The sequence below is a fragment of the Furipterus horrens genome, unplaced genomic scaffold, assembly GCF_987537825.1.
Source record: "Furipterus horrens unplaced genomic scaffold, mFurHor1.1.pri manual_scaffold_7, whole genome shotgun sequence".
Classification (NCBI taxonomy): domain Eukaryota; kingdom Metazoa; phylum Chordata; class Mammalia; order Chiroptera; family Furipteridae; genus Furipterus; species Furipterus horrens.
The window spans coordinates 108,025,273-108,051,264 of record NW_028327177.1 but is presented as its reverse complement, the minus strand read 5'-3'; the positions used below and the strand labels follow the sequence as shown (position 1 = coordinate 108,051,264).

The 25,992-nt window shown below is 47.4% G+C and overlaps 1 protein-coding gene across 2 annotated transcripts in view; it reads left to right on the top strand.

Annotated features, from left to right (window-relative positions):
* SPSB4 (splA/ryanodine receptor domain and SOCS box containing 4) overlaps positions 1–25,992 on the top strand; it is a 75,376-nt gene that overhangs the window by 648 nt on the left and 48,736 nt on the right. For both annotated transcript variants that reach the window (XM_090282973.1, XM_090282974.1), the window contains exon 2: positions 13,356–14,205. In XM_090282973.1, the coding sequence (XP_090139099.1) occupies positions 13,512–14,205 (694 nt within the window). In that variant the 5' untranslated portion in view covers positions 13,356–13,511. The remainder of the gene's footprint in view (positions 1–13,355; positions 14,206–25,992) is intronic.

The window sequence follows — 25,992 nt, the reverse complement described above, 5'->3', positions numbered from 1 at the left end:
GCGCCCTGAGGCGCGCGGGAGCATTGACCTGAGAGCCGAGAGCCGGCCGTGTGGACAGCGTGCAGGCCAGCACTCGCGACAGACAGGCGGTCCTGGCTTGGGTCGCGTCCGGGTCCCCGGGTATTCCTCTCTGGTGGCTGTAGCAGTCGCGGCTGGGTGATTTGCGCGCAGCTTTGGGGACGTTTGGGGCCGGCCCCTGGAACCGCAGGTTCGAAGCCTGCTACTTCTCTTAGTAATGGAAACATTAAAAAATTGCTCTTCCCCAACCCCCTACCCCCGCTCCCCTCCAATCACCCTACCTTAGTTTGGGTCCAAGATCAGTCGTTATCAGTCATTCACTGGCTGGGTGACCTTGGGCGAGTCGCCAAACCTCGATTTTCTCATCGTAGAATGGGAATGATAATGGTACGGGTTTTTAGGAGTATTGGCAGGATGTATGCTTGTAACATGTGTAGACCTGTGCCTGGCACATAAGAAGAGCTCAGTCAAATGTTAACTAGCATTATTATCAGTGGTGTGAGCCCAAGCGTGCCACCCAACTTTCTGGAGCTTCAGCATCTTTCTCATCTATGTAAATGGGGACCGTAAGTTCTGGGGGCCTGTTCGTCAGGGTTGGGGGGTTCGGAGCGATGGAAGTCAAGTGCCTGTACGCACGCAGCAGGCGCTGATGAAATGGTAGCTGTCATTTACCCCCTTTTTCCTTGACGCTGGGGTGGTGGGATAGTGTGCCTGGTTGCCCGGCCAGAGCGCTGTTCCTGGCCAGTTCCTGGCCTTGCTTGGAGACCAACTTGGCGGTGCTCAGGAAGGGAGGGGGTCGCTGGCTCCTGGAGTCAAGGGCAGGGTGTTGGGGTCTGGGAAGAAGGGAGGAGGCCAGAGACCGGAGGGCGGCAAATCTGTCAGTCTGGGTAACTCAGGACACGCCACGGGCTCCAAGCCAGAAGGGGGCCTAGAACCTGTCCCTAGCGGGAGAACCCCGGCCAGGGCTTGGGGGTGGAGGGAAAGTGGCTGCCCCCCGCCTGGGGGCTGTCGGAGCTTGGAGCTTGTGCTGTTGCAGCCTGGGAGAGGAGAGCACTGTGTACTGCCTGCATTAGAAGGTGGAGTGCTCCCAGCTCTGGAGTCCGGCTTGAGTTCAAATTCCACCTCTACCACCCACACGCGCGCGGTGTGACCTTGGGCAAGTACTCTGATCGCTCCCAGCTTAGTTTCCTCGTTTTTCCCATCTTCCTCCTGGGGGAGGGTGGGAGAGGGGTGAAAGTAGGAGTTCTCCCCTCTTTAGGATTCTTTGCCCCCATCCTCCCAACACCGCCCTGCCCCCCATCTAATTAGCCTGAATCGGGAAGACTTGAAATGTCTTGCATGAACCTGGAATAAACGCTGCTAAAAGGAGAATGCAGTATCTGCCCAACCTCTTCCCTGCTAGTCACTGCACCCTGCTCCCTTGGAAGAGGAGACCAAGGCACTCAGTTTTCCCACCTGGAGCCTCTACCCTCTAACCAAATCCTGCAGTTTCTGTCACTCAGGCTGCTGGAGAATCCCTCTTCATCCCCCAAACCCTTCATTTATTTTAAGTCCCGCTGATTAATGGAGTTCTTAGAAGGACAAAGCATCAGTAGTATGGTATGAACATGCTTTACGCAAGGGCATAGCCCTCTGATTGATTCCACTCTTCTAAAAAATTTCCTTAAAAAATGGTAGTAAATGAAATTTAAGCTACCTTTGGCAAACAACAAACAAAATTCAACTTGCTGGCCTTTCCAGTCAAATATCTCTCCAGTTTGTGTTTCTCTTTTATTTCAAAGACAGATGCAGGAGGATGGAAGGCTGCCATGGAGGCTGCTGGGCCTGCTTGGGTGTGGGATAGGGATTAATGAGCATCAGCCAGACGTGGATTGGGGTGGGGGAGGGGTGTGAAGGATCCCAGGACACCAAGGTATGTGGTGCCCAGGGGACTCTGCAGTGGGCTATGCTGGGAGATTTGGTGCAGGAGAAAGAAATAAGCCAGAGCTGGTTTGCAGGATTCGTGTGTGCTAAGCTAACGGGTGCAACTTCTCCCTGGAGAAACCACCTAGAGCGCTGAAAGAGAAGGTAGGTGGGCAGATTGGTCAGATTTACCCCTTGGAAGAGGGGCAGGTGGGTTAGGAGGCATAGACTGGGGTCCCAGAGTCCCATAAAAAGACCATTGTAGTAATCCAAGCAAGGGAAGTTGAAGGCATTGAGTGAGAGAGCTGAGAGATGGGGGATCCATGGCAGAAAGAGGGGTGTGCAGAGAGGAACCTGTGGGTGCCTGCACGTCTGACATGGGGGGGGGGTGCTTACAGGGGGAGGCTCGTAGTGGGAAGAAGCCAGCTGGCTTTACAAGGTCGTTTGAAGGAGTCCTAGTCTGGGGTGGCCAGAGGCTTCTAGGTAGGTGGGTTTGGTGCTGAAGAGAGAAGACAGGGCTAGATACCCAGTTTGGGAGAATCTGCAAGGACTGGAAATGCCAGTCATAAGAGAAGACACATGGAGAGGGAGAGGAACAGACACTGAAAATGTGACCTAAGGGGCATCCCATTTATGGGACAGGCAAGGTGGACCCTGGAGCCAGGAGGTAGCAGGAAACTGCTGTGAGCCTACACTTTCATGTGCTGCTATGTTCAGAGGAAGAGGCTCAGAGCTGCTCCAAAGTGACCCACCTGGCTCTGCTTTCTCCAGGAAAAAGTGACGCTTAATCCAGTTAGTGGGGCTATAGAGACATCTCACCTGTCAGCCACAAACTGTGAGATATGCAAGTCACACAGGTTCCTGGGGCCGAGTGGCTCCCTCCCACCTGGTGCTGCCTCTCTCGTCTGTCTCTGGGTCTCCTGTCTCCTGCTTCCTCACCAACCTCTCTTCCTCTCTCATTTCCCCGCTAGTGTCTCAAAAATGACCCCAGAGACGCCTCAGGCTTAATAGAGGGACCTTTACAAATGCCAGCACGTTCCTATTATGATACCCTAGATCACGTCTGAGGCATGAATAGGTTCGCTTTTCTTTCAGCATCCCGAGTTTTCAGACAACCAGTTATACCTACTGGACAGAGTTCAGCTTGGGAGAGAAATTGTTTTCTTCATAGGAGTCTTCCCAAGAGGGTCCCATTATGCAACACACACACACCCATCCCCTTTCCTCCAGGTTTGCTCCAGCACAAGCCATGCTGGGCTTCACAGAGGCCAGTTGTCCTGCACATGTGCCTGGGGCAACCCTCTGGGCATAGGGGCAGCTGCAGTGTTGACCAGGCCTGCCAGGAAGGTGTGTCTCTTTCAAATGACCTTGCAGAGCATGCTGGCCTGCAAACCTCCTTCATCCCATCCCCTGCTCTTGGCTGACAGCCTGAGCTTCTGCCTTGGGGGCTCCCTGCTCAGTCACGCGTGGGAGGATTCCCATGGAAACCTCACAAGAAGGAGGGGCTGGGGAAGCCTCATTGATTCATGCTCCAGGAAGACAGGCGTGAGACGGTTTCACCTGAAACTGGACAGATGGCTCCCTTTGTAAGCTCTTGGGAAGAAAGGGCTTGCCCAGCCAGTTGTAGTGTGAGCTCTTTGCCTGTGTATAAAGGGGAAAAACTAATGGATGCCTATGAATAAAACCTGGGGGGTTCTTTAGTTCATTCATCATTTGACAGGTTCATTCTGAATGAGCATCTTTTAATAAAACAACCCCTCGACTTAACATTTGTACTAAGAAAATCTTTACAAATCCCTGTCAAGCCAGTCCACGTGGGTAACAGTGTCTGTACAAATGTACAGGGATGAAAACTGAGGAATGAGGACCCAGCTCACGATGGAGTGCTTTCTAAGGCAGCAGCTTGCTTTTATTCATTTGCTCATGTTTGTACAGTGTGTAGACATTCGCCCACCACTTTCCCTGAACCAGAGCCATGCGGAGTCCTGGGGACTCCAGTGAGGAGACCCAATCCTGCTCTTGTCCCGCAGCTGGTGGGAGGGAGACAGCTAAGAAGACATCATGGCCCCTTGAGATGTCTGTGGTAGAGACAGGTACGGGGGCTCTGAGAGCAGGGGAAGGGGTGGGGAGTCCCCAGAGGCGTTTGATACTCCAGGTGAATGAATTATCCAGGTGTGTGCATGTGGGGGTTTGCAGGGAGAGAGAAGGGGCGATATAGCAGCAACGTGTCAGGACATGGATGTGGGAGCCTACGTGTGCCTGTGGGGAAATTCAGGCAGGTCGGTGGAAAGACAGTGAAGGGGTTCACAGAGGAAGGTGGGTCGCGGAAGCATGGTGGAGCATTTTGAGAGGGTTTAAGGTTAGGAGTCTGTACTTGATCCTGAAGGCTGTGGAAAGACTGGAGAAGCTTAAGCAGGGAGCATGATTAGATCCGCTTTGTGTTTCACAAGTGCTGTACTATGCAGTCTATTAAAGGAATTCAAGTGATTTCAAATTGCACTGCTTTTTAGTCCCTGTCATTATTCAGACCTGTAAGTGGGTCTGACCTCTTTGATATCAGCTCTCCCTAGAGGGAAATGATAGGGTCTTAGCCTTCAATGAAGCCTCAGATCCCAGTGAGGCATCATTTTGTTGCTTAAAAGAAAGAATGACCCTGGCCGGGTAGCACAGTTGGTTAGAACGTCTTTCCAATATGCCAAGGTTGCAGGTTCGGTCCCTGGCCTGGCTTGTGCACTCTCCCTCCCTAACCCCCTGCTTCTTCTTTCTCTCAAATCAATAAATACATTTTTTTAAAAAAAAAGAATGAATCAAATTCACACCCACCCACTACCCCAGCAAGTCTGAAGACAAATGCCACACTGACGGGAGGGCATTTCATTCTATCTTTACCACTTGTGCCAGCAGTCACGTTGCCCGCCAAACCCCCTGCCTGGGTTAGCCCAGTCAGGCAGGCCTCCAAGAATGGGATTTTGAGTCCTGGGCCCGTGAATACTGAGTGTCACGTTTTGCAAACCACTGAGGCTCCTTAAGCAGTATGACCTCAACGCTTCATGGTTCCTCATTTCCCCGTTGAATTGCAACTCTTGCCAGGGTCCTGGGAAGGGGCAATTGGGAATCTGAGTTTTTGTTTTCTTAATCTGCTGTTATTGAAGTCCAGGCATGACCTCAGACATTGAGTTTGGTTGGGGGGATGTGGTGGAGGCGCCCTTAGGCATTGCTCAGTATGCCCTGTCCTTACTGGGCTGAGAAATCATGTTATTGCTATAAGGAGGTTAACTCTTGTACCTGCCATGTGCCTGGCCTGGTGCTATGGGCTGTGGGGGAGACAAAAAGAGAAATGTTTCTACTCCCCTTAGCTGGAGAGAGAATGAGGACTGAGTCTGACTTGGCCACTACTGGGTCCCTAGTTCTTCGCAGTACCGAGCCTGGTACATGGCAGGCTTTCACTAAGTGTTGAACAAACAAATGAGGACTGGAAGCTGGAAGGATGCAGAGCAGTTTCTAACAAAGGGGCAGCCTGGGTACAGCTGAGAGTCAGCTGCTCAGAGGCTGTGACCACGTTAGTGGCAGAACTGAGCCCTGTGTCCCCACCTCCTGACTCCAGGCCTGGCCCTTTTCCTGCCGCATCCTTTAAGGAGAGCAGAAAATGAGACTCCCTGAAAGCCCAGCATCTCCTCTCCACACCCGTATGTGTTCTCTGCCCCGTCCTTAAAGCACAGTGCTTGTGTCTGTGAGTGAGGGGAGCGAGGAAGCCAGGTGAAAGCTTCCTGTCCTCAAAGGAATACCCCTCAATGTAGAAAAATGCAGGTGAGCAGGAACAGAAAGTCCTGTCTGGCTCAGGGCTGACAGAGGTGTGGGGCAGGCACCTAGAGGCCCAGGGAACAGGGCAGGCTTCCTGAAAAAGGAAGAGTTCTCAGACAGGATAAAGGGGGTGAAGAAGGATGGACACAGGGCCCCATCCACCTAGACAAAGACATGAAGACTGACCTGTGACCCCAGTTTAGGAGTTGGGACTCTGCATTTGTAAATTCCTATCTTCCAGCTCTGGCCTTGACCGTCTTCAGCTGGTCATTCAGTTGCTTGATTCTGATCCTGACTGTTGCCCTTGAGAGGTTCTTCTGTAGCTGAATCCTAGTGCACACCCATGGCTGATTTTTTAGGATGCATTCGGATGGAGAAATGGCAATGTTGGAGTATACACACAATTTAAAGTGGCACTTAACATTCCCTGGGTGCCTCTTGGGTGCCCTGTATCATTCCAGACTTTACAGATGTCTACTCTGATCCTTGCCAAGGCAGGCAAGGTTAGCACATGGTTAGCAGCAATTTTCAGATGAGTCTCAGAGAGGTTAAATCCTTGCCCAGGGCCCAATGGACAGGCAGGACTTCAAACCCTGCCCTTCCTTATATTGTGATGTCACTAGTTTTCCTTAGTGAATGGTCATCCGTGAACATTCTATTCTGGTCCCTGTCTTGGGGGGTGGGGTGGGGGGAACAGCAAAGGGGTTGTCTGTTATATATCACCTTGCCATGTCCTCAGTGTGGGCAGCCTTCAGGATCCCTGCCTGACACTGATGGTGGCAGAGACTCTGAGGCCCTGAGACTGCAGCCAAGGAGGGAGAGTGCCTTGCCCTCCATGACCCAGCATGGGTCTCCTCTGAAGCTGCCGCTTGCCTATTGCTTTCAAACGCATTCAAGTTGTCTCTTCAACAACAACAACAAAGGTAGCATGGCTGTGGCCATTTCCCTTAGAGGTGTCCTGCATGGGCGTCATGGAAAGGCTCTGTTCTAAAAAGTTTGGAGGAAGATGATAAAGCATGGGCTTGTCCTACTGCGGCCCTGGAGTCCATCCCGGCCCTGCTAATTACTGGGAATCTCTCCCTGGGAGCCTCTCTTTTCTTTTGAATAAAAGGGCGCATGCCTCCTTATGTGTTCCTGTGAAACACATATCATGCAGCCTGGCACAGAGTGGGTGCATCTGTTGAAAGTTAGTGATGGAGAAAGCACAGGGGAGTGGAGGCAGTTGGGACTTTGGGTTCAGGCTACTCAGGGTGGGATCAGCCCTGCTGGCGTTCAAATAGGTGGTTTTGGTCAGGATGCTTCCTCCGGGAGCCTAGTTTCCTGTCCTGTTAGAATGAGAGCATAGGGGCCTTTACGTGAATTACAGAAATGGCAGGTTCTATTCCCCTGACCTCCAAGTCAGATGCCCATGGGCAGTCTGTGCAAATTTCCAGAGAGGACCCTGGGCAAGTGCATTGGTTCTACTGATTGAATCCCCACTACTCACCCTGCACCTCTCGCATGTTATCTTGCTTATTTCTCATAACCTGGTTGAAGCTCAAGGGCTGGATGAAGCCCTTTGGGTTAAATACTCTACCTCCTCCCATTCTCTTCTCCCTCTTCCTTCCCCCTTCCTCTCCCTTCACAGTAATGGCAGCACATTGAACACAGCACCTTGTTCGTTTGACTTCATCTATCTGTTGGATCTTCCATATCGGTACATTCTTTTCTCCAGCTGCATAGTTTCCTATTATATGGATTTATCATAATTTATAGTCTTATAATTTGCAGTCTTTAATGCAATAAAAGCATAACTTCTTGCAAAAAAATTATTCTGTCTTCATTTGGACTCTTTCCCAATATTTTGTTATTATAAATAATGCTGCATATTTATATATGTAATACATATGATAATTTATATATATATGTATTACATATTATACATTTGAGAGCATAGCTGAATAAATACTGGAGGTGGACTTGCTAGGTGAAAGGATATGTGCCTTTGTAATTCTGAGAGGTGATGCTAATTTGCGATTCACTGAGGTTATACCATTTAACTTTCCATTTAGCATTGTAGGAACATATCTGCTTCTCCAAGAAGAGTTATCCAACTTTTTGAACTTCACTAACCTGATATACCAAAATGGCGTTACATTGTAGTTCTAACTAGTTTCTCTTTTATTGAGTTGGTCAAAAAGTCCATTATGTTTTTTTTCCATACAATGTCTCTAGTAGAGTGCTTAGTTGTCTTGAACTTCATCTGAAACAATTTTGTTAGACTGTATTATGACAGCTATCATATCAGCGTGCATTAAGAAAAAAACTTATCAAAACTGATGAGTTTTTGTGCAGCCATTTTAATATTGAAGATGGAATAAAATATGCATCATTTTTGGTGTATTATGCTTTATTATTTAAAGAGAAGTAAAAATGCAATTGAAACACACAAAAAAGAAGGTGTCATGGCTGCATGTGTCAAAGTGGTTTGCAAAGTTTCTTGGTACTACTGTCATTTTGGTAAAATAATTATTTGTTGTGGGGCTATCTTATGCATTGGAGATGTTTAGCAGCACCCCTGGCCTCTGCCCACTAGAAGCCAATAGTGGGAGATAGCCGGCATACTCAGAATATCCAAATCAATATAGTTATTGGTGAAAATGGAAAAAATGTAGCAGATTTTTTTGCCAACCCAATATTATGCATTTGGTAGATAGATCATCTTTTCAAAGCTGTTCTTTTTTGTGTGAGCTGTTTGTTGTATTCTGTCATATTTTGTATTTGAGTTGGTCTTTCTCATTTGTAGGAGTTTGTCATATTTACGATTTGTGTTGCATATACCTCCTTATTTTAAAACACCAAACAAACCTAACTTCTTTTATGAGTGTTTTTTGCTGTTCCACTTGGTTATTTCTCATTTTCATTTCATATTTTCCACATTTGTGTCTTCTGCTCCTCTTTTTTAAATGATCAGATTAAGTGTTTTATTATTTTTTTAGTGATGAAGTCATGCTTCTAAAGTTATATTTAGTAACATATGAAAATGTTAATTATTAAAGTTTAGGTGAGATAACCTGAATAAAGGCCCATGGCCAATTTTTAAAAAGAAAATTCATTAATATTTTATAGACAAAAAAGAATAAAATGAAATACATCCAAATACTAACAATGTTTATATCTGATTAATGAGATAGAAGGTGATTTTAAGCTTTTGTACATTTTTTGTATTATCTAAAATTTAGAAATTAATTTAATGTTTTAAATTAAGACTTTATTTTTTAGAATAGTTTCCAATTTATAGAAAAACTAAGCAGACAGTACAGAGAGTTCCATATGCTCACACCCAGTTTCCCTTATTATGGTACGTTTATCACAACTAATGAACAAATATTAATTATTGTTATGAACTAAAAACCATCCTTCCTTCAGATTTCCTTAGTTTTTACCTCATGTCCTTCTTTTTGTTCCAGGACCTTATCCAGGACACCACATTACATTTAGTAGTTAAGTCTCCTTAGGCTCCTTTTGGCTGTGACAGTTTCTCAGACTTGTCTTTAATGGCCTTGACAGTGTGGAGGAGTACAGGTCAGGTATTTTGACAGAAATTGTCCCATGTTTTTCTTCTGACTAGACTTAGGGTTTTGGAGGAGGATGACCATAGAGGTAATGTGTTATTTCATTATATCATATCAAGGGTACATACTATCAACACGATAGATTAATATAATAGATAATAATGTAATAATAACAATGTGATAATATAATATAGACTAAATTATTGGATTAAATGGTTTATATGCTTTATTGGTTTGGTTTTTGAGGTATTTTTTCCTCCAAAGAACCAGTGCTTAGATTATTTTATTATTAGTTCTATTATTTTTCTATTTTATTATGCTTAATTCATGTATTTCCATTCTTTTTTATTTACTAGGATAAGTAAAACAGTTATGATTTCCTTTGAGCACTATTTTAGTGGGGTCCCACAGATTCTAATACATGGAATATTTCTTCTTATTCTTATTTTCTGGGTATTATACAATTTATAGATATATCTCTTCTTAAATCTGGGTTGTTTAAAAGAGAGTTTACTTTTTATTTATTTTTAGTTATCTTACTGTTTATACATAGTCACATTTAAATTGGAAAAATTGCTCCATGACAGACAGGACAGAGACCCGTCATGCAAAGAAAAATAAGTGAAGGTTTGCATAAAGCTGGAGGAGAGAAGTGCCACAGTAACACAAGGCTGGCTGGCTGCAGCAATCTGACCACAGCACTGAGGTGTGCGAGTGGTTGGGAATAAAGTGCACTCCAGCAGGTTGGCCTACTTATGTTGGCCCAAGACTGCTGCTGTTTCCTAAGGGGCATTTCCTATCATGCTTGGTAAGACAATCACTTGTAACACGGATGTAAATAGAGTGGGGTGACTAAAAGAGTTTTTAAAAAGGTTCAAGTGGTAAGGTTTTGTGACTCAAAATTTTATGATTAGAATTCTATGTTATTAGTTTTTGTATTATTTCAGCTTTTTTTGGTGAGGTTTTATTTGTGGCCTAATATATGGGAAATTTTTTGAAATATATGTCAATTAAAATTGTCTTATTCATTATGCAATTTTGGTTTTTCTGTCTTTACCTAAGTTGGTCCCTTGATCTGTCATGAACTGAAAGAGGTGAGTTAAAAATCACCTGCCTCTACTGTGCGTCTCTCTCCTTTCTGTGTTTCTTGTAGCTTTTGCTCTGAATTTTGGTGCTGTTATTTAATGTCTTAGATCTTCAATCATGGGTCATATTGTTTATTATTATAAAGTGTTCTTCTTTGTCTCATTTAAAACCATTTACCCTGAATTCACCCTTACTTGACTATATTAAGGTGATAGTGCCTGTTTAATTTGAAGTAGCACTTACCTGGTTATATATTTGCCCTTTATTTTCATTTTGTCGAATCGCTTTGCTTTGGGGATGTCTCTTGTAGGAAGCACACGGTTGGGGGTTTTGTCCTATTCTCCAGTCTTAAAAATCCTTTCTTTTTAGTAGTTTTTCTGTAGTCATTCATCAACACTGCTGGTATTTCGGTCTTAGTTTTCCTATCATACTTTATGTTTTTGTTTGCTTCTGTTGCTTCTTAAAACAAAATCTTTCATGGTACAGTCTGTTTTGTGTTGTGTTCCCTCTGACAACTGGAAAATTTGTATATTTCTCCTGGAGGTAGCCTTTAGAACTATGTAAAATGCATTAATTTTTTTTTTTTAAGACTCTACTAGCTGTCTCTCTTCTGAAGGATCATAAAATTAGTTTACAAATTTGGTCAATATTTTTATCTGCTTTGTGACAGCTTTTTTTTCTGGTAAGTTTTCTTGGTTTGTCAATTTTTTTCTGGTCTTTTCCTTCTTTATTTCTCCTCTAGTATCTTTGACTACACTGTGTGCTGGTGACTCTTTGAAAGAGGCCAACCTTCTCAGATCAGCATTTGGCAGGGGGTGCATGTAGGGGAGGTTCACAGAAGTATTCTAGGAGAGCAGGATCGCTCCTAGGCTCATGGTAATTTTGTTCACAGGGCTGTGGCAGTGATTTCTTTTAGCTTCTACCCAGACAGCAGAGACCTGCAGCTACAGCCTTCTCCCAGTTCAGGTCCTTCTCCTGCTCTGCCTCACCAACACACTGCTCCCGATGAAGATGGCTGGCCTGTGGTTTTCTTTGTTAGCCTTGTCCTCCTCTTTCATCCCCTGCCTCCCATTCACCTTCCCATGGAGACCACACCCCACCCTCAGATAGTTACCTTATGTTCATGTCCATGTCCCTGGGTGATCTGGGTGTCACAGGCAGCTCCCACTGCCAGACCACATACCCTGTTCCCATCGTTCCTGATTAGGAATCATGGTTTTATTTCCTTCAGGAAGTGCCAGCTGATAGACATCTCCCAGCTTTATCAGAGCTTTGGGACCACAGGTGTCTTCTGTAGGTGCGTTCTCACACCCCGCTTTATCTTCACTGCTTTTGGCAGCCTTTCCTTATAAGTTGTGGTTCAGGTTACAAATGTGTTCTAGTTTTGCTGAAGATAGAATGTCTCCTTTATTTTGGGTGATTTGGGATCTGAGAAGGCATAATTTTATTCTGCTATCTTAGAACTGTCTAGTGTTGTGAATTTTCCTTTTAATATGTTCTGATATTCCTCCAGGTTAAACATTAGCCAGAGCTCTCTGGATGGAATTGGCATGAGCTAAAGCTGGAGTCTAACCATAGAAAGGAAAGAAAATGAGAATTGAGAATAAAATAGGAGGGTTAAAAAAGGAAATCACCACAACCCCGCCTATGCTGTGTGGCAGCGGGGTTCTTTCCCTCTCCACCTGCACTCTGGCTGGGAGCCTGCCACTGTTTAAGTGGGAGGTCATGGCCAGGCTGAGCAGGGGGTGAAAGACGCCTGTCTCCTGATCTGCCTTGGGAAGTTGTTCTGAGGCCAGCACCACTCAGGCCAGCAGGGAAGGGCACATGCCTCTGTTCTGGATAGAGCAGGACTCAGCACTCCATCTCAACCCGCACCAGGGCCATCCAAGCACCCTGGGCTCTGGCTGGTCTCCTGGTGCTGGTGGCCAAGTCCTCCTCCCTGAAAACTAGGATCCTGCCTCAGAGGAGGATTCCAGAGTTACTGCTACTAACAGTGTTCTATGTGCCCATAGGAAGAGCTTACCCCTCCAAAGGGAAAGATTTCACTTGGGATGCTTGGAGGATAGAGCCAGAGGGGAAAACCAGCCCACAGAGTCTCAGGCCAGCCCTTTATATTGTCTCAGATTCCCACACCACCTAGAGGGAGCGTTTTATCTCCATTTTACAAATGAGGAAACTGGAGTCTCGGAAAGGCTGAGACCAAGAGACCTTCCTGTGGACACACAGCTAAGAGATGCAGAGAGGGGTTTGGATATAGTTCTGTTTGGTTCCAAAGCCTGGATACCAGCTCCCTTATCTCTTTGCTTCCAACTCTTCCTCCCATGGAGACCCCACCCCATCCTTAGATGGTTGTCTATGTCCAAGTTCACGTCCCTGGCTGATCTTGCTGGATCCTCCCTCTGTGTCTTGCTTCTTAACCTTCGCTGTACTTTAGGTGCTGTTTAAGCTCCCCAGGGCAGCCAGGGAAAGGAGACAATGGGCCATATCCTACATGTTTTAGACAACTGTGTCCTCTGAGCCTTGGCACAGGGCTTGTCCTCTGGAATCAAATGCATCTGGCTTTCTCTCCAGCCTCTGGGATCTCAGACAAGTCATTTCACTTCTCTGAGTTCAGTCCATATTTCTAAACTAAAATTACCTATGGTTGCTCCTAGTACAGAACACGGATGCCGAAACCAGATGGGCTCAGTTTGAATCTTGGCTCAGGCCCTTATTAGCTGTAAGACTTCGATTAATTACTTACCCTCTCTTTTTTAGTTTTCTCATCTATAAAATGGGAATAATGTGTATGTCTTATAGGGAGGTTTAAGGATGGAATGAATTAATAAATAAATCATTTAGAACAGTGTCTGGCATATGGCAAGTTCTAGGTAAGTGCCAGATATTATTATGTCAATTAGTTATTATCAATGCATGGTAAGAGCTCAGCCAAAGCATGGGCATAAATGACCCTTGATGCTGCTGTTATAACCTGTGCCCTTTGCTTCCTTCCAGGAGCTTGGGCCCCTGCCCCAGCCCAGTAGAGGCTGTGGAGGTATACTGTCCAAAAGCCTGGTTCCCAGGCCCCTGGCCCATCCCCGGCTGCGGGGAGTGACACTTCCCACAAGGTAGCAGTGGCCTGCAGCGGTGGCCCCCTCCTGGCAGTGAGCCATGGGCCAGAAACTCTCGGGAAGCCTCAAGTCCGTGGAGGTTCGAGAGCCGGCGCTACGGCCGGCCAAGAGGGAGCTGCGGAGCGCAGAGCCAGGGCAGCCAGCGCGGCTGGACCAGCTCCTGGACATGCCCGCGGCGGGGCTGGCTGTGCAGCTGCGGCACGCGTGGAACCCTGAGGACCGTTCGCTCAATGTCTTCGTCAAAGATGATGACCGGCTCACCTTCCACCGGCACCCAGTGGCCCAGAGCACTGACGGCATCCGCGGCAAGGTGGGCCACGCCCGCGGCCTGCATGCCTGGCAGATCCACTGGCCAGCTCGGCAGCGGGGAACCCACGCAGTAGTGGGCGTGGCCACGGCTCGGGCACCCCTGCACTCGGTAGGCTACACGGCGCTGGTGGGCAGTGACGCCGAGTCGTGGGGCTGGGACCTGGGCCGCAGTCGCCTCTACCATGATGGCAAGAACTGGCCCGGAGTGGCCTACCCGGCTTTCCTGGGGCCCGATGAGGCCTTCGCACTGCCGGACTCGCTGCTTGTGGTGCTGGACATGGATGAGGGCACGCTCAGCTTCGTTGTGGATGGCCAGTACCTAGGTGTGGCCTTTCGTGGTCTCAAGGGCAAGAAGTTGTACCCGGTGGTGAGTGCTGTGTGGGGCCACTGTGAAGTGACTATGCGCTACATCAACGGCCTTGACCGTAAGTGCACCCGCTGGGTGGGGAGTGGGGGAGTTCCAGAGTCTGCCTGTCCCTAGGGTTGTTGGGGAGGGAGGCCAGAGACAGGTGAGGCCCCGCCCTCACTCTGCACTTGGGATAACCCCGCCATGTGTAGAGCGTAATTAGAACGTGGACTCTGGGGCCAGGCTCTTGATTTTGATTCTTAACTCTCCTTTGCTGGCTTAGTGATCTTGGACCATGCATGCCTCAATTTCCTTACCTGAAAATGTGACACAATGTAATTTTGGTAAGGGTCGTGTTGGATCGAATAAGATAACAATGTATGTGAAGTGATTAGAACAGTGACTGGCACCCAGGAAGGGCTCCGAGTGTTGACGCTAATTTTGAATCTTTCAGTCTGTATAAGAGTTATGCAAAATGATGTTTCCTGTGTGTGCCCAACCCCTTGCTCACAACAGTAGAAGGCACAGTCCCTGTCTTGAATGCCACACACTCAAGTTACTGATAAATAATAAGTAATGATAACAACAGCTATCATTTATTGACCATCTACTGTATGCAGAGCTGAACGCCCAAATTCCAGCTCTTCCTGGTGAACTGTCTATTAAAGGGGCAGCTGCCTCTCTTCTCTAGGGGAATGAGAGCTGCAAGTTGTGCAATCTTTTGGTTTTTCCAAGAGGACCCAGAAATCTAGGTCCAGTGTGAACTATCCCAGTTTTAAACTTGGCCGCTATGGAAAACGCCATGTAGGCCAACAAAATACCTGTGCAGGCTGCAGGCAAGCCCATAGGCTGCTGGGCTTGACCCCTAACAATTATAAGGTCTCGTCTCATTTAATATAAACAATCATCCTGTGAGGCAGCAATAACAGAAGTGGCTATTAGTTTTAGGATGGGGTCACTCCGAGGGGCAGAGTGGCCTCTAGAGAGAGGATAGGCACATGGATGCCTATCCCACAACAATGGGCGGAACCTTGTGGGCTCGCACACTCCTAGTCCAAACAGATGTCCTGCCACACCCCTGACGAAGCTCACAGAGGAGGGCACTAAAAGCCAGAATTTCTGTTTATTCATTTTAAGTGAGATATATAATCACTCCCACTTCAGAGGTGAGAAAGCTGAAGAGTGGGGCCACAGAGAGCCAGTACCAGGCCTCCCCAGATCTGTCAGCCTCTGAAGCCCATGCTCTTTTCATGCTTTGCCTTTAAGTTGAGGGACTGAGAATAACACTCAAGAAAAAGAAGTCAAGAACAAGATTTACTCAAGTAAGATTTACAGTTATTCAAGCGCAGGGTGGGTTAACTTTTCAAGGGTGTTAGGTCAACTTTTCAAGGGTGCCAGTATGCTCAATTCTCTGCTATAATTGGTGACATACTTGCTCATGTTGGTTGTTGGACTAAGATTGCCATTGAATGGCACAGTGTTGTTCTGTTTACTCTAATTAACTGGTTGAATCTAGGGGCAGATGAGCATGTCCTGAGAAGGCTAGTTTAGTCCTCCCAGTGCCTGTGGAGAATGTCTGGCTTCCTCATAGACATGGTGACCAGGCCAACTTCAGTGCTGGCAAAACCAACACCAACAACACTCTCTTAAAACAGAATTGGAAACTTTACTTGCTGGAATTGATCACTGGATTCGACAGGTAGACTTGGTGTACAGCTCTCAAATCTGATACTCCTGATTTTCAGCTACATCCCTAACGCTCAGTGGTTTTGTGTCTTTGGTGAATCAGTCACTCTAATGCCTTATGACTCATTTTACTTATCTGTAAATTGGAACAGTATCAGATCCCTTTTATAGCTACTTGTAAGATCTTGTGTGGTGGCACAAATAATATGGGAGCTGGGATTAAAGGCTAATGTTGATACCCTGTGGGGGCTACCTGAGCCAACAGTTGGGCCTCCAAGGTGGGATTCTTCTTGGGTATTGATTCACACTTGGGTATTATCTGTTGCTTAATTTTTAGGTACAAAGCTCAGGTGCTAACAAGGTTGCAGCCAGTGGCTTTTCCATATATAATAGGATTAGAAGCAATCAAGCCTGGTGTCCTCCTTGGTGTGCTGCTAAGGGTGGGGGTCTGGGCAGAAAAGGACAGTTGTGTTTGGGGCATTTTGAGCTCTTCAGTCCTTTAGATGGCTACAGACTAGATGAGACTGAAACTTGGAGTGTTCCATGTTCCCCACTGGTGGTGATTTTTTTCAGGTTGGCTGAAGCTGGATTGCCCATTCAGGACTCAAGGGGAGTCCAGGATGTTATGTGATACAAGCCTATGGCATCTTCCATTCGGTGACAGGATTGACTTGTCTGCTGTGACACTGGCCCGTTCCCCAGATAGGAATAATATTCTTTATTTTGGGCAGGGTACGCTTTCAGAAAGGGGGAGCTCAGCTTCTCTGGGCTTCCAAAGGCCCATGATCAGTGGGACAAGCCCTGACAATAGAGTGGGCCATAGCACAGGCTGCAGTGGAGTCTGACAGGGGTTGGTTTGGGAAGGGACTCTGTGACGCCTATACCTGGTGACCTGGGCTAAAGTCCACCAGTGGATCCCTGGGCACTGTGAAAGATTGGCCCTAAGGAGTCTGTCTGGGCAGGGGAGGTGACCCATGGTGGTGTTCTGTGCATGAGAAGAACTCTGAGCCACACTGATTGTGGAATGAGCACAGGTCCCCAAACTCAGACCCTACTGAGATGTGGCCTCAGTTAGACACAGGTTCAAGAGCAGAAAGGTGGGGCTGCCCTCTGGGGTTGCTTCCCCACAAGATCATGGGGGCAGATCTCTGCCCAGGGCCCCTCACAGACCCTAGCGCTCTCCAGGAGGCCATGGATGATGATGACTTCCTCGCACTGAACCTCACAGTTCTCCTTTATAATATGGGCATGATAAAGCCTGCCAGCACAGAGCAGACACACAGAAAATGGTGTTCACTTCTTTGATTAACTAGGTGAGCTGGGTCGGGTCCTGGGGTTCACCTATGGATTAAAACAAAAATGGCCTTAATAGAGGCTTCTCTTCTAATGTGATTAAAGTAAGTTAATGGATACCATATTCTCAATTTTTTAATTTTTATGACTGTGAAAGTAAAACTTAGAAAGTGCTAACCACATTTAACTCTGAAACATGTGTTTGTTGAGGGCAAGAGCTCCTGGAAGTGCTCTTTCCTTTGCAAATGCATTTCTTCAGCTATGCCATGAAGTGAAACAGCTCAGTATCCTGAGTTCACTGTAAAGAGCTGCAAGACACCCAGGGGCTCTGCCTCCAGGGTGAGCTGAGGAACATGGAACTGAGGCCAGACAAATGGGCAAGCTGTCTCCAGATGACAGGATCCAGGGCCCAAATAATAACAACAGTAATAACTAACATAATAACAGCAGAAACTAATAGAGTGCTTAGTTTGTGCTGGGCTCTGTTCTAAGCACTTTACAAATTCTAACTCAATCCTTGTAACAACTCTTTGAGCTAATACCTCTATTATTAGCTTTATTTTACGATGAAGAATTGAGGCACAGAGAGCTTGAGTAAGTTACTCAAGGTCACACAGCTAGTAGCTGGGGAAACTAGGATTCACATTAGCATACTGGTCCAATGAGCCCCTTGTGGAGATGTCTGCAGACAAGGGAGGAAGAGAATGGACAGGTGAGGCTGCTTTACCTGGCCAGGTACAGCAAGGGGCGGGACCCTTCAGCCATGAGTTTGTGTGAGGCCCTGAGATGCTGTCCCTGTTTCTCCTCCTCCCATCAGTTTCATCTCTGGCCCTCAAAGCTATTGACTCAGCACAGAACTCCTCAGGGTGTTCCAGGAAGCTAGTTGCATAAAGGCAGTCCCAGCAGTGGCTGTGAATCAGGCATGTTTTGATTGCTAACGGAATAATGTCACTGAAAATGTCCCAACTGCTGTGAGGTTTGGGCCTCTGGCGTGGGCCAGGCCTTTTGAATCAGTTCTGGGCTGGTTTCAGGAGTCGCTCCTGGGCTCAAGCTCCTGGCTCCTCCTCCATGCTGGCTGCCAGGAGAGCTGACAGACTGATTTTGTCTCCTGTCTTGGAGTTCTTGGGTGGTGAGTGGAATGTGAGTGACACAGGAAGTGGAAAGGAGCCACAGCCTGAGAAAAGCAGGCGTGGAGTCCGGAGCAGCTTTGATTTGGGGCTCATAATAATCATACTTTTTTAAAGATACCACCCATGTTTTGTGCCTTGGGCCAAGTGTTGTACTCATTTTATTCTTTTTTTGTTGTTGTTCACACAATAAACCTTGAGGCACTATGACTATTATTGTCCCTATTTTATAAAAGAGGAAACTAATTCTTAGAAGGTGAAGAATTTGCCCAAAGCCACACAGCTAGGAGGTAGCAGAGCTGTACTTAAATCCAGGTCAGAACTACTCTGTGCCCTGCCTGCATTCTGCCCACCGAGCAGGACCTGATTCTACAGAGCAGGCGTTGGTGTCCTGGGCTGACTTTCTGGGGGGTGGAGAGTGGGAACCATAGGATCTCAGGCCAAACTGGCAGAGAGGGCTTGTCTGCCTTCATCAAGTCGGGGAAATTGTATTTCCAGACGTAGTTCCTAGATGGTTTAATTGATCTGCCAACAACTATTTATTGGCGTAATGGCTCAGCAGAAGAGGTTGGGGGCCAGCCAAGTTTTCTGGTATTGATGAAGACCAAAGGGAGTTTTCTACCAGGATGACTGCAAAGACACATCCCCTTGCCAGAGCTGTCCTCCTAGTCTGCACTGAACTCACGACCTTCCTGCTCAACTCCTGGGTGGCGTGATCCCCACAGCTTTGCTGACATTTGGACTCAGCTCCTCTTCCCTCCTGACCAAGTCCAGGCCTGGTCTCCCCTTCACCCCCCTATCATTCTGCCCTCACTCTGGCTCCCCACCGCCACCCCCACCCCAACTCTTAGCCCAGGGCTCTGTCCCTTGCATCCTTGATTCAGCACTGAGTTCTCCCCCTGTCCATCCCACTCACTCACTTCCTACGTGGGTCTGCCTCCTTTCCCCAGATGGATATGAAGTTCCTCGGGGCACAGAGGTGACTCAGAAGACAAACATGGGAAGTGGACAAGAGGGATTTAAAAGTAGAATGCATTTACTTCTCAAAGGTAAACTGTGCACATGGGCAGCAAATTTAAACACTACCAAAGGGTGTCCAGTGAAATACCTCACCCAGAGCTCCCCAGCTTCTCCCAGCTAACAGCCACCCTTAGCAGTCAGGCTCTCATTGTGTTCTTCCAGAATTTCATGACAGACGTTTTACACAAATGTGATCACACTGCAAACATTGCTCTGCATCTCAACCCCCCACCTTACTCTGTCTTCTGTGATTGTTTAATATGATTAACAAAGAGCTGCCTCTGTCTTTATTAGCAGCTACATGGGTTTCCATGGCATGACTGTATTATAATAGTAATAGAAATTTACTTGGCCACAAGGCATCCAGTTTATGGATAATATATACAAAGTGACTGGGCTAGTGCCTGATACATAATAGATACTAAAGAAGGTAGGTTTAAAATGGCCAGTTATGACTTTTTAAAAATTTCTATTTTATTTTATTTTTAAAGTATATTTTATTGACTATGCTCTTATAGTAGTCCCAATTTCTTTTGCCTGTGCTCTCCTCCACTCAGGACCCTGCTTCCCTCCAGCAATCCCACCCCCCTTAGTTCATGTCCATGGGTCATGCATATAAGTTCTTAGGCTTCACCCTTTCCTATATTATTCTTAGTTTCCTTCTGTCTATTTTGTACAAACCAATTATGCTTCTTAATCCCTGCACCATTGCCCCATTTCTCCCTCTTCCCCCTCCCAGCTGACAACCCTCCAAATGATCCCCATACCTGTGATTTTGTTCCTATTCTGGTTGTTTGCTTAGTTAGTTAGTTTGTTTTTAGGTTCTATTGTTGATAGATGTGAGTTTGTTGTCATTTTGATGTTTATAGTTTTGATATTATTCTTTTTTTTTTTTTTTAGAAAAGCCCCTTTAACATTTTATATAATAAGGGCTTGGTGATGATGAACTCCTTTAGCTTTACCTTCTCTGGGAAGCACTTTATCTGCCCTTCATTCTAAATGATAGCTTTTCCGGATAGAGTAATCTTGGTTGTAGGCCCTTGCCTTTCATCACTTTGAATACTTCTTGCCAGTCTCGTCTTGCCTGCAAAGTTTCTTTTGAGAAATCAGCTGAGAGTCTTACAGACACCCCATTTGTAGGTAACTCTCTTCTTTCCTCTTGCTACTTTTAAGATTCTCTCTTTATCTTTAACCTTTGTCATTTTAATTATGATGTGTCTTGATGTGGTCCTCTTTGGGTCTAGCTTGTTTGGGTTGGACTTATATGTCTATTTCCTTCACCAAATCTGGGAAGCTTTCCTTCATTATTTTTTCATGTAAGTTTTTAATTTCTTTTTTTTTAAATAATTTATTTACTTATTCGTTTGCTTGCTTATTTATTTATTTATTTATTTATTTATTTATTTATTTTTAGAGAGAGGGGAAAGGAGAAAGAGAGGGAGAGAAACATCACTGTGTGGTTGCCTCTCACTCACACCCCCACCTGAGGACCTGACATGCAACCTAGTCATGTGCTCTGACTGGGAATTGAACCAGCGACATTTGGCTCGCAGGCCGACGCTCAATCCACTGAGCCACAGCAGCCAGGTTTAGTTTTTAATTTCTTGCTTTTCCTCTTCTTCTTCTGGTACCCTTATTATTTGGATGTTAGCACATTTAAAGTTTTCCCAGAGGTTCCTAAGCCTCTCCTCATTTTTTTTCAAGTCTTCTTTCTTCATTCTGTACTGGTTGACTATTTATTTCTTCCCTATGTTCCAAATCATTGAGTTGAACCCTGGTTTCTTTCCCTTCACCATTGGTTTTGTGTGAATTTTCCTTCATTTCACTTAGCATATCCTTCACTTCTTCTCTTATGCATTTGCCTTACTTAAGCATATCTGTCAAGTCTGTGAGCATCTTTATCACCAGTGTTTTGAACTCTGCATCTGTTAGGTTGTCTATCCCTTCATCACTTAGTTCTCCCACTGGAACCTTGATCTGTTCCCTCTTTTGGGCCATACTTCTCTGTCTACGCAACTTGACAGGCTCCTGTGTTTGCCTCTATCTTAGAGCTGTCACACCTGTTATGTTGTAAGAGGCAGAGCCTTATGTATTTGTCAGTACTGGGTGACCCGTATCACCAAGTTGTGGCACTGTGTGTGGGGGAGGGGTCTGAGAGGGAACAGTGCTGCTTGTTCAGCACTCACCCCTTTTCCAGGCACTTCTCCTGCTTCCCATATGGGACTGGCACCTGTCTAGCTGTTGCCCTGGCCGTGGTTCCCAGAGTGGGTGGGTCTGCACATGTTCTAGGACCGTGGGGACCCCTCTAAACAAGTGGACTCTGCTGAGAGACTGGCAGTTTCTTCCTCCGCCCCTACCCCCACTGGTTTGCACAGTCAGAAGCAATGAGGCTTTATATTTCCCGGCACTGGAACCATGAGCCATGCGGTCTGGTCTGGGACAGGGGGTGCTCCCCAGGTGTCCCTCTCTACTTTTTAAAATGTGTGACTGCACTTTCTGCCAGTCTCCCACTCCCCTGTCACCACTGCTGCTGCCACCACACCATGTCCTCTCCGCGTTGCCTCTGCCTCTCCTACTTGTCTGGATGAGTATTTCTTCTTTATATCTTTGTTTGCTGGACTTCTAGGCAGCTCGATTTTCTGGAACTTCTGGTTGTCTCCAGTTTTGAGGTAATTATATTCCTTCTTAGTTGTGGAGGGTGATGCAGCGTATCTACCTATGCCTCCATCTGGGCTGGAAGTCCCAGCTGTGGCTTTTACAGCCCCCATAGATTGGTCCAATTATTTATTGTTGTTAAATGTGGAAATAATTATTGTTACCTAATTTGGGTCCACATTGTGAAATCTGAGGGACTTCACACCATGGAATATGTTGCTTTGGGAGGTTTTTTAGTTTCTTCTCTTTAATATACATGATGGAAATGTCATTTGAAGTTCAAAGGCCACTGTGAGTTTGTTACAAATGAACTGACAGTGTTTAACCTTCACTATGAGAAGTTTTAAAGGTTTCCAGCTAAATGTCTGGTTCAAGTGTTTTGTAGCTCCCAGTGGTGAGTTGCCTGGTGAGCATGTCAGCAATGATGTCCAAACAGGCAGTGTACCCACCAGCTGTGCCCATGTGGGCATTAGTGAGAGGAGCTGCTGTTGTGGTAGGCATGAGGTCAGCATCTGCCTCTGAACAGATGTCACTGGGCCTTTGGAGGAAAGGGAAATGGAAAGTGGTGGCTGAGCCCCGCTTTTCAGGGTCTGACAGGAGGGTGAGGGCAGCCCCAGGCATTGGGGCTGGAACAGATGTCATTTGACAGCTGGTGCAAGACGTCCTTTTACAGGCGGGAGCTGAATGGACCAGGGAGTTGGGAGGACTTGTCCAAAGTCGCCTGCTAATGAAAACCCAGGTCTCGGATCCCCCTTGAAAACACACCTTGCCGGAAATGAGAGAGTGAGAATTCAATGCAATTTATGGGTCTGTCTTAAAGAACCCTGACACAGATGATGGAAGGCATGGAGTTCAGGAGGAGAATCATGGGTGGGGTGGGGGGACCTGAAGGGCTTCCCAGGCATTGGTTTGGAGCTTGGGCAGAATTCAGATAGGTACTTCCCCAGTTCCACATAAACACATGAAGACCGTCCTTGGCTTCTCCCCACAAGCCCAAGACCAATGGTCTCAGCACATCAGAGACCAGAGAGAACTGATCCCTCCACTTACTACCTGGATAACCTGGACCTAAGTTTCCTGACTTCCCGTACCTATAAAGTGAGTGGGACTTAACCCTGTAGACCTGTTGTCACCAATGCGTCTCAAACCTTAATGTGCCTTCAATTAGCTGGGGGTCTTGTTAAATGCAGATTCTGACTTCATAGAGCTGGGCGGGGCCCCAGATTGTGCAGTTCTGACAAGCTCCTGGGTGATGCTCGTGATACTGCCCATTGAACGTGTGGCAGAGGACAAGGCCCGGGGTGTCCCCTAGCCCCCACCGTCCACCTGCCTAACGCCACTCTGATCCTGCAGCCACATTAATCTGCTTATGCCTCCAGGCCTTGGTCTGTGCTGACCTCTTTATTGGAATTGGCCCACTTCCCCCATTCCAGCAAGGCCCAGTGTTGCCTAGCCTGGCTCTACCCCCACTCTCTGGGCTGGCTTTGAGGGTGGTTCCTATGCCGTCTGCATCCCCTCCCTTTCCTGTCCAGCCCACTGCCCTGCTGTTCCCATCCTCCCCTCCCACCATGTGACTCAGTTTATGTGTCCTGGAACCCAAGTTCTCGCAGTTGCCAGCAAGGTCAAGACAAGTAAATTCATACTATTATCCATGATTTACCCGAGAGGGCCACTTTGTTTGGGAAGGGATTACCACAAATAGAAATAGCTCTTGGTTAAATAGTCATTGATTGAGCGCTTACAAAAGGTCAGACACTGCTCACCCTGCTCGTGCCTCATCTTATTGAAACCTCCACAGCCTGGTGCGAATGCTAGGAAGCGCCCTGTGCACACTGGCTCATTTAACCCCTATGGATGAGGAACTGCCCCCCTCCGCCCCCCACTTCACAGGCAAGGAGACAGAGTCTAAGGGGGGTGGAGAGGCCACTCACAGCCCATGCTGGGGAGGCAGCCCCAGTGCCTACATCTGTAACCCCACGCCACACATAGTGCTGTGAGTGTTTACCAAAGCTGGCATTGTCAGGCCCAACTTAAACACCCTAAAATACAGTACAGCCAAGCTACATGCTTTCTCACCCCAGCCGATTGGAACTGGTGCTGATGCTGAGCAGGTGCTACTTGGGTAAACCATGGCTACAGTCAGCAGCTCTTCAGAAGGGTGTTTTAAACGCCTGGAAGGACAAATGACCTGTGAGGCCTGCAGCAGAATTTGTTTGCCTAAGGCCAGGAAGCAATGATCCCCCTAGTCTTGTTCCTTGGTTGAAGTGAGGGGGTGGTTAGCGTGAGTTACGGCCTAGCCCAGACACTAATAAGGCTGCTTGTCTGCGGCCTTCCATAATTCAAGTTAAGGCTGTGCCATTTAATAGCCCTTCTTCATCAGACCTTCCAGGACTCAGTGCCTCCTTAATGATTTATTTGCTTGGGATGAAATTAAGCCGAGACAGCGTGAGCTTGGAAAATAATGCCGTGCTGGCTTCCCACTTTTTTATCTTTGCTGGAGCCCGCTTCTATAAATAGAGGTGCCAGCCCCACTTTGTGACTTGACTGCTGGGAGCTCCGAGGGGCACAAGCTTCCCCTCATTGGCCGCTGGGCCCCCTTTTGATGGGGCACCCACTGACTGTCCCTCATGTCTCACCCCCAAGGTCACTGACCACATCGGGGTGCAACAAGGGACCAGAGCTGCCAACAAAGACGTTGTCACCGGGGCTCAGAATTATTTAAGTGGAAGCGTTTTACTTGATCCACTTGTAACCACAGCCATGTTCCAGATCATGTCTTATTTATTGATGTTTCTTCCCCAAAATCCATTTCATGAAGACGTCCCAGGGTGAGAGCCGGTGAGGTTCTGGTGTTTAGGTAGGTGGGTGACGGCTCTCTGCCTGCTGTTTGAGTCTCACTAGGATGTACATGTGGGATCCTGTTCTTCTCCTTAAGGGGGGGGCTGCCTCTGAAGTGAGGGGCCAGAGTCACAGCTGAGGGCCACTCACAGCACTCAGCCAGAGACCAAGTGCCAAGAACTGGGTTGGGGTGCTTAACTGGGGCTCCCCTGGAAGTCCAGAACCCAGAAGACTCAAGTTGCCTCGGGAAAGGGGGTGAGCGTTAGGCTGCATGAGGACGGGGGTCCAGGCAGCACATTGCTGCCTCAGCTGCATGGCTGTTCCAGAGACATCCCGCCCAAGTGTTCCTGACATCGCCCATGTTTTTCTGTTCCCTCATAATTTGGGCACCACTTGGCATAAGCTCACTGTGGCCTTGACCCCACCCTTGCACTCTGAAAGCCTCCACCTCACTGTTAACTGGCATGTTATTGTCCCAGGTCTTGTTATTGGGCCCAGTGCTTCTCGGGGCAGGCAGAGGTTCCCATTGGTCCTCTGATGGGCAGCCTCTGGGTTGGGTCCTACCTGCTGGTTCCCTTAGCTGTAGGGAGTCCTGGAGCTGGCCACTCAGCACACCTGTCTGGATATCAGAGTCCCTCAGGGAGAGTGAAGAACACAGATTTTTGCTGTGTCTCACCTGTTAAATCACTGGGCCTTGGTGTGCATGCATGCATGGATGTGTGTGTTACAAGCTTCCCAGTTGATCACGTCATCAGCCCAACACTGGCCGGAAGTCAGCTGTTTGGCATGCCTGAAGGAGGCTGCTGGGGTGGGTGGAGAAGGGATGCAGGTGCATGAGCAGTGATGTCCCAGATTCACAGGAACTGCTTGTGGGGAAGTGCAGCCAGGACCGGGCTCCCAGTCTTTACTGGGTCAGGCCTGGGGGACCTGATGACCGTGCTTACAGCTCCAGTACCAAGGAAATAGATGTTTGGTCCATGTGGCCCCAGTAGCAGAGTTGGGTGCTGAGTTTGGAAAGACTACCTTAACCCCTCGTGTTCTCCTGGGGAATCCCAAGGGGCCTCACAGTTGACTTGTGAGTGTCAAAGCAATGCCCAAAGTCTGTGCCTCAGCCAGGCTTCTGGGAGATGTATGTTCCCGTGTGTCCACCTCTGCGCCCTCAGACGAGATGGGGTAGGTAGGTTGTCAGGAGTCCTAAGTGGCTGCGTTTCTCTCCACCAGCGCGGGCCAGGCTGTGCCCTTTGCCC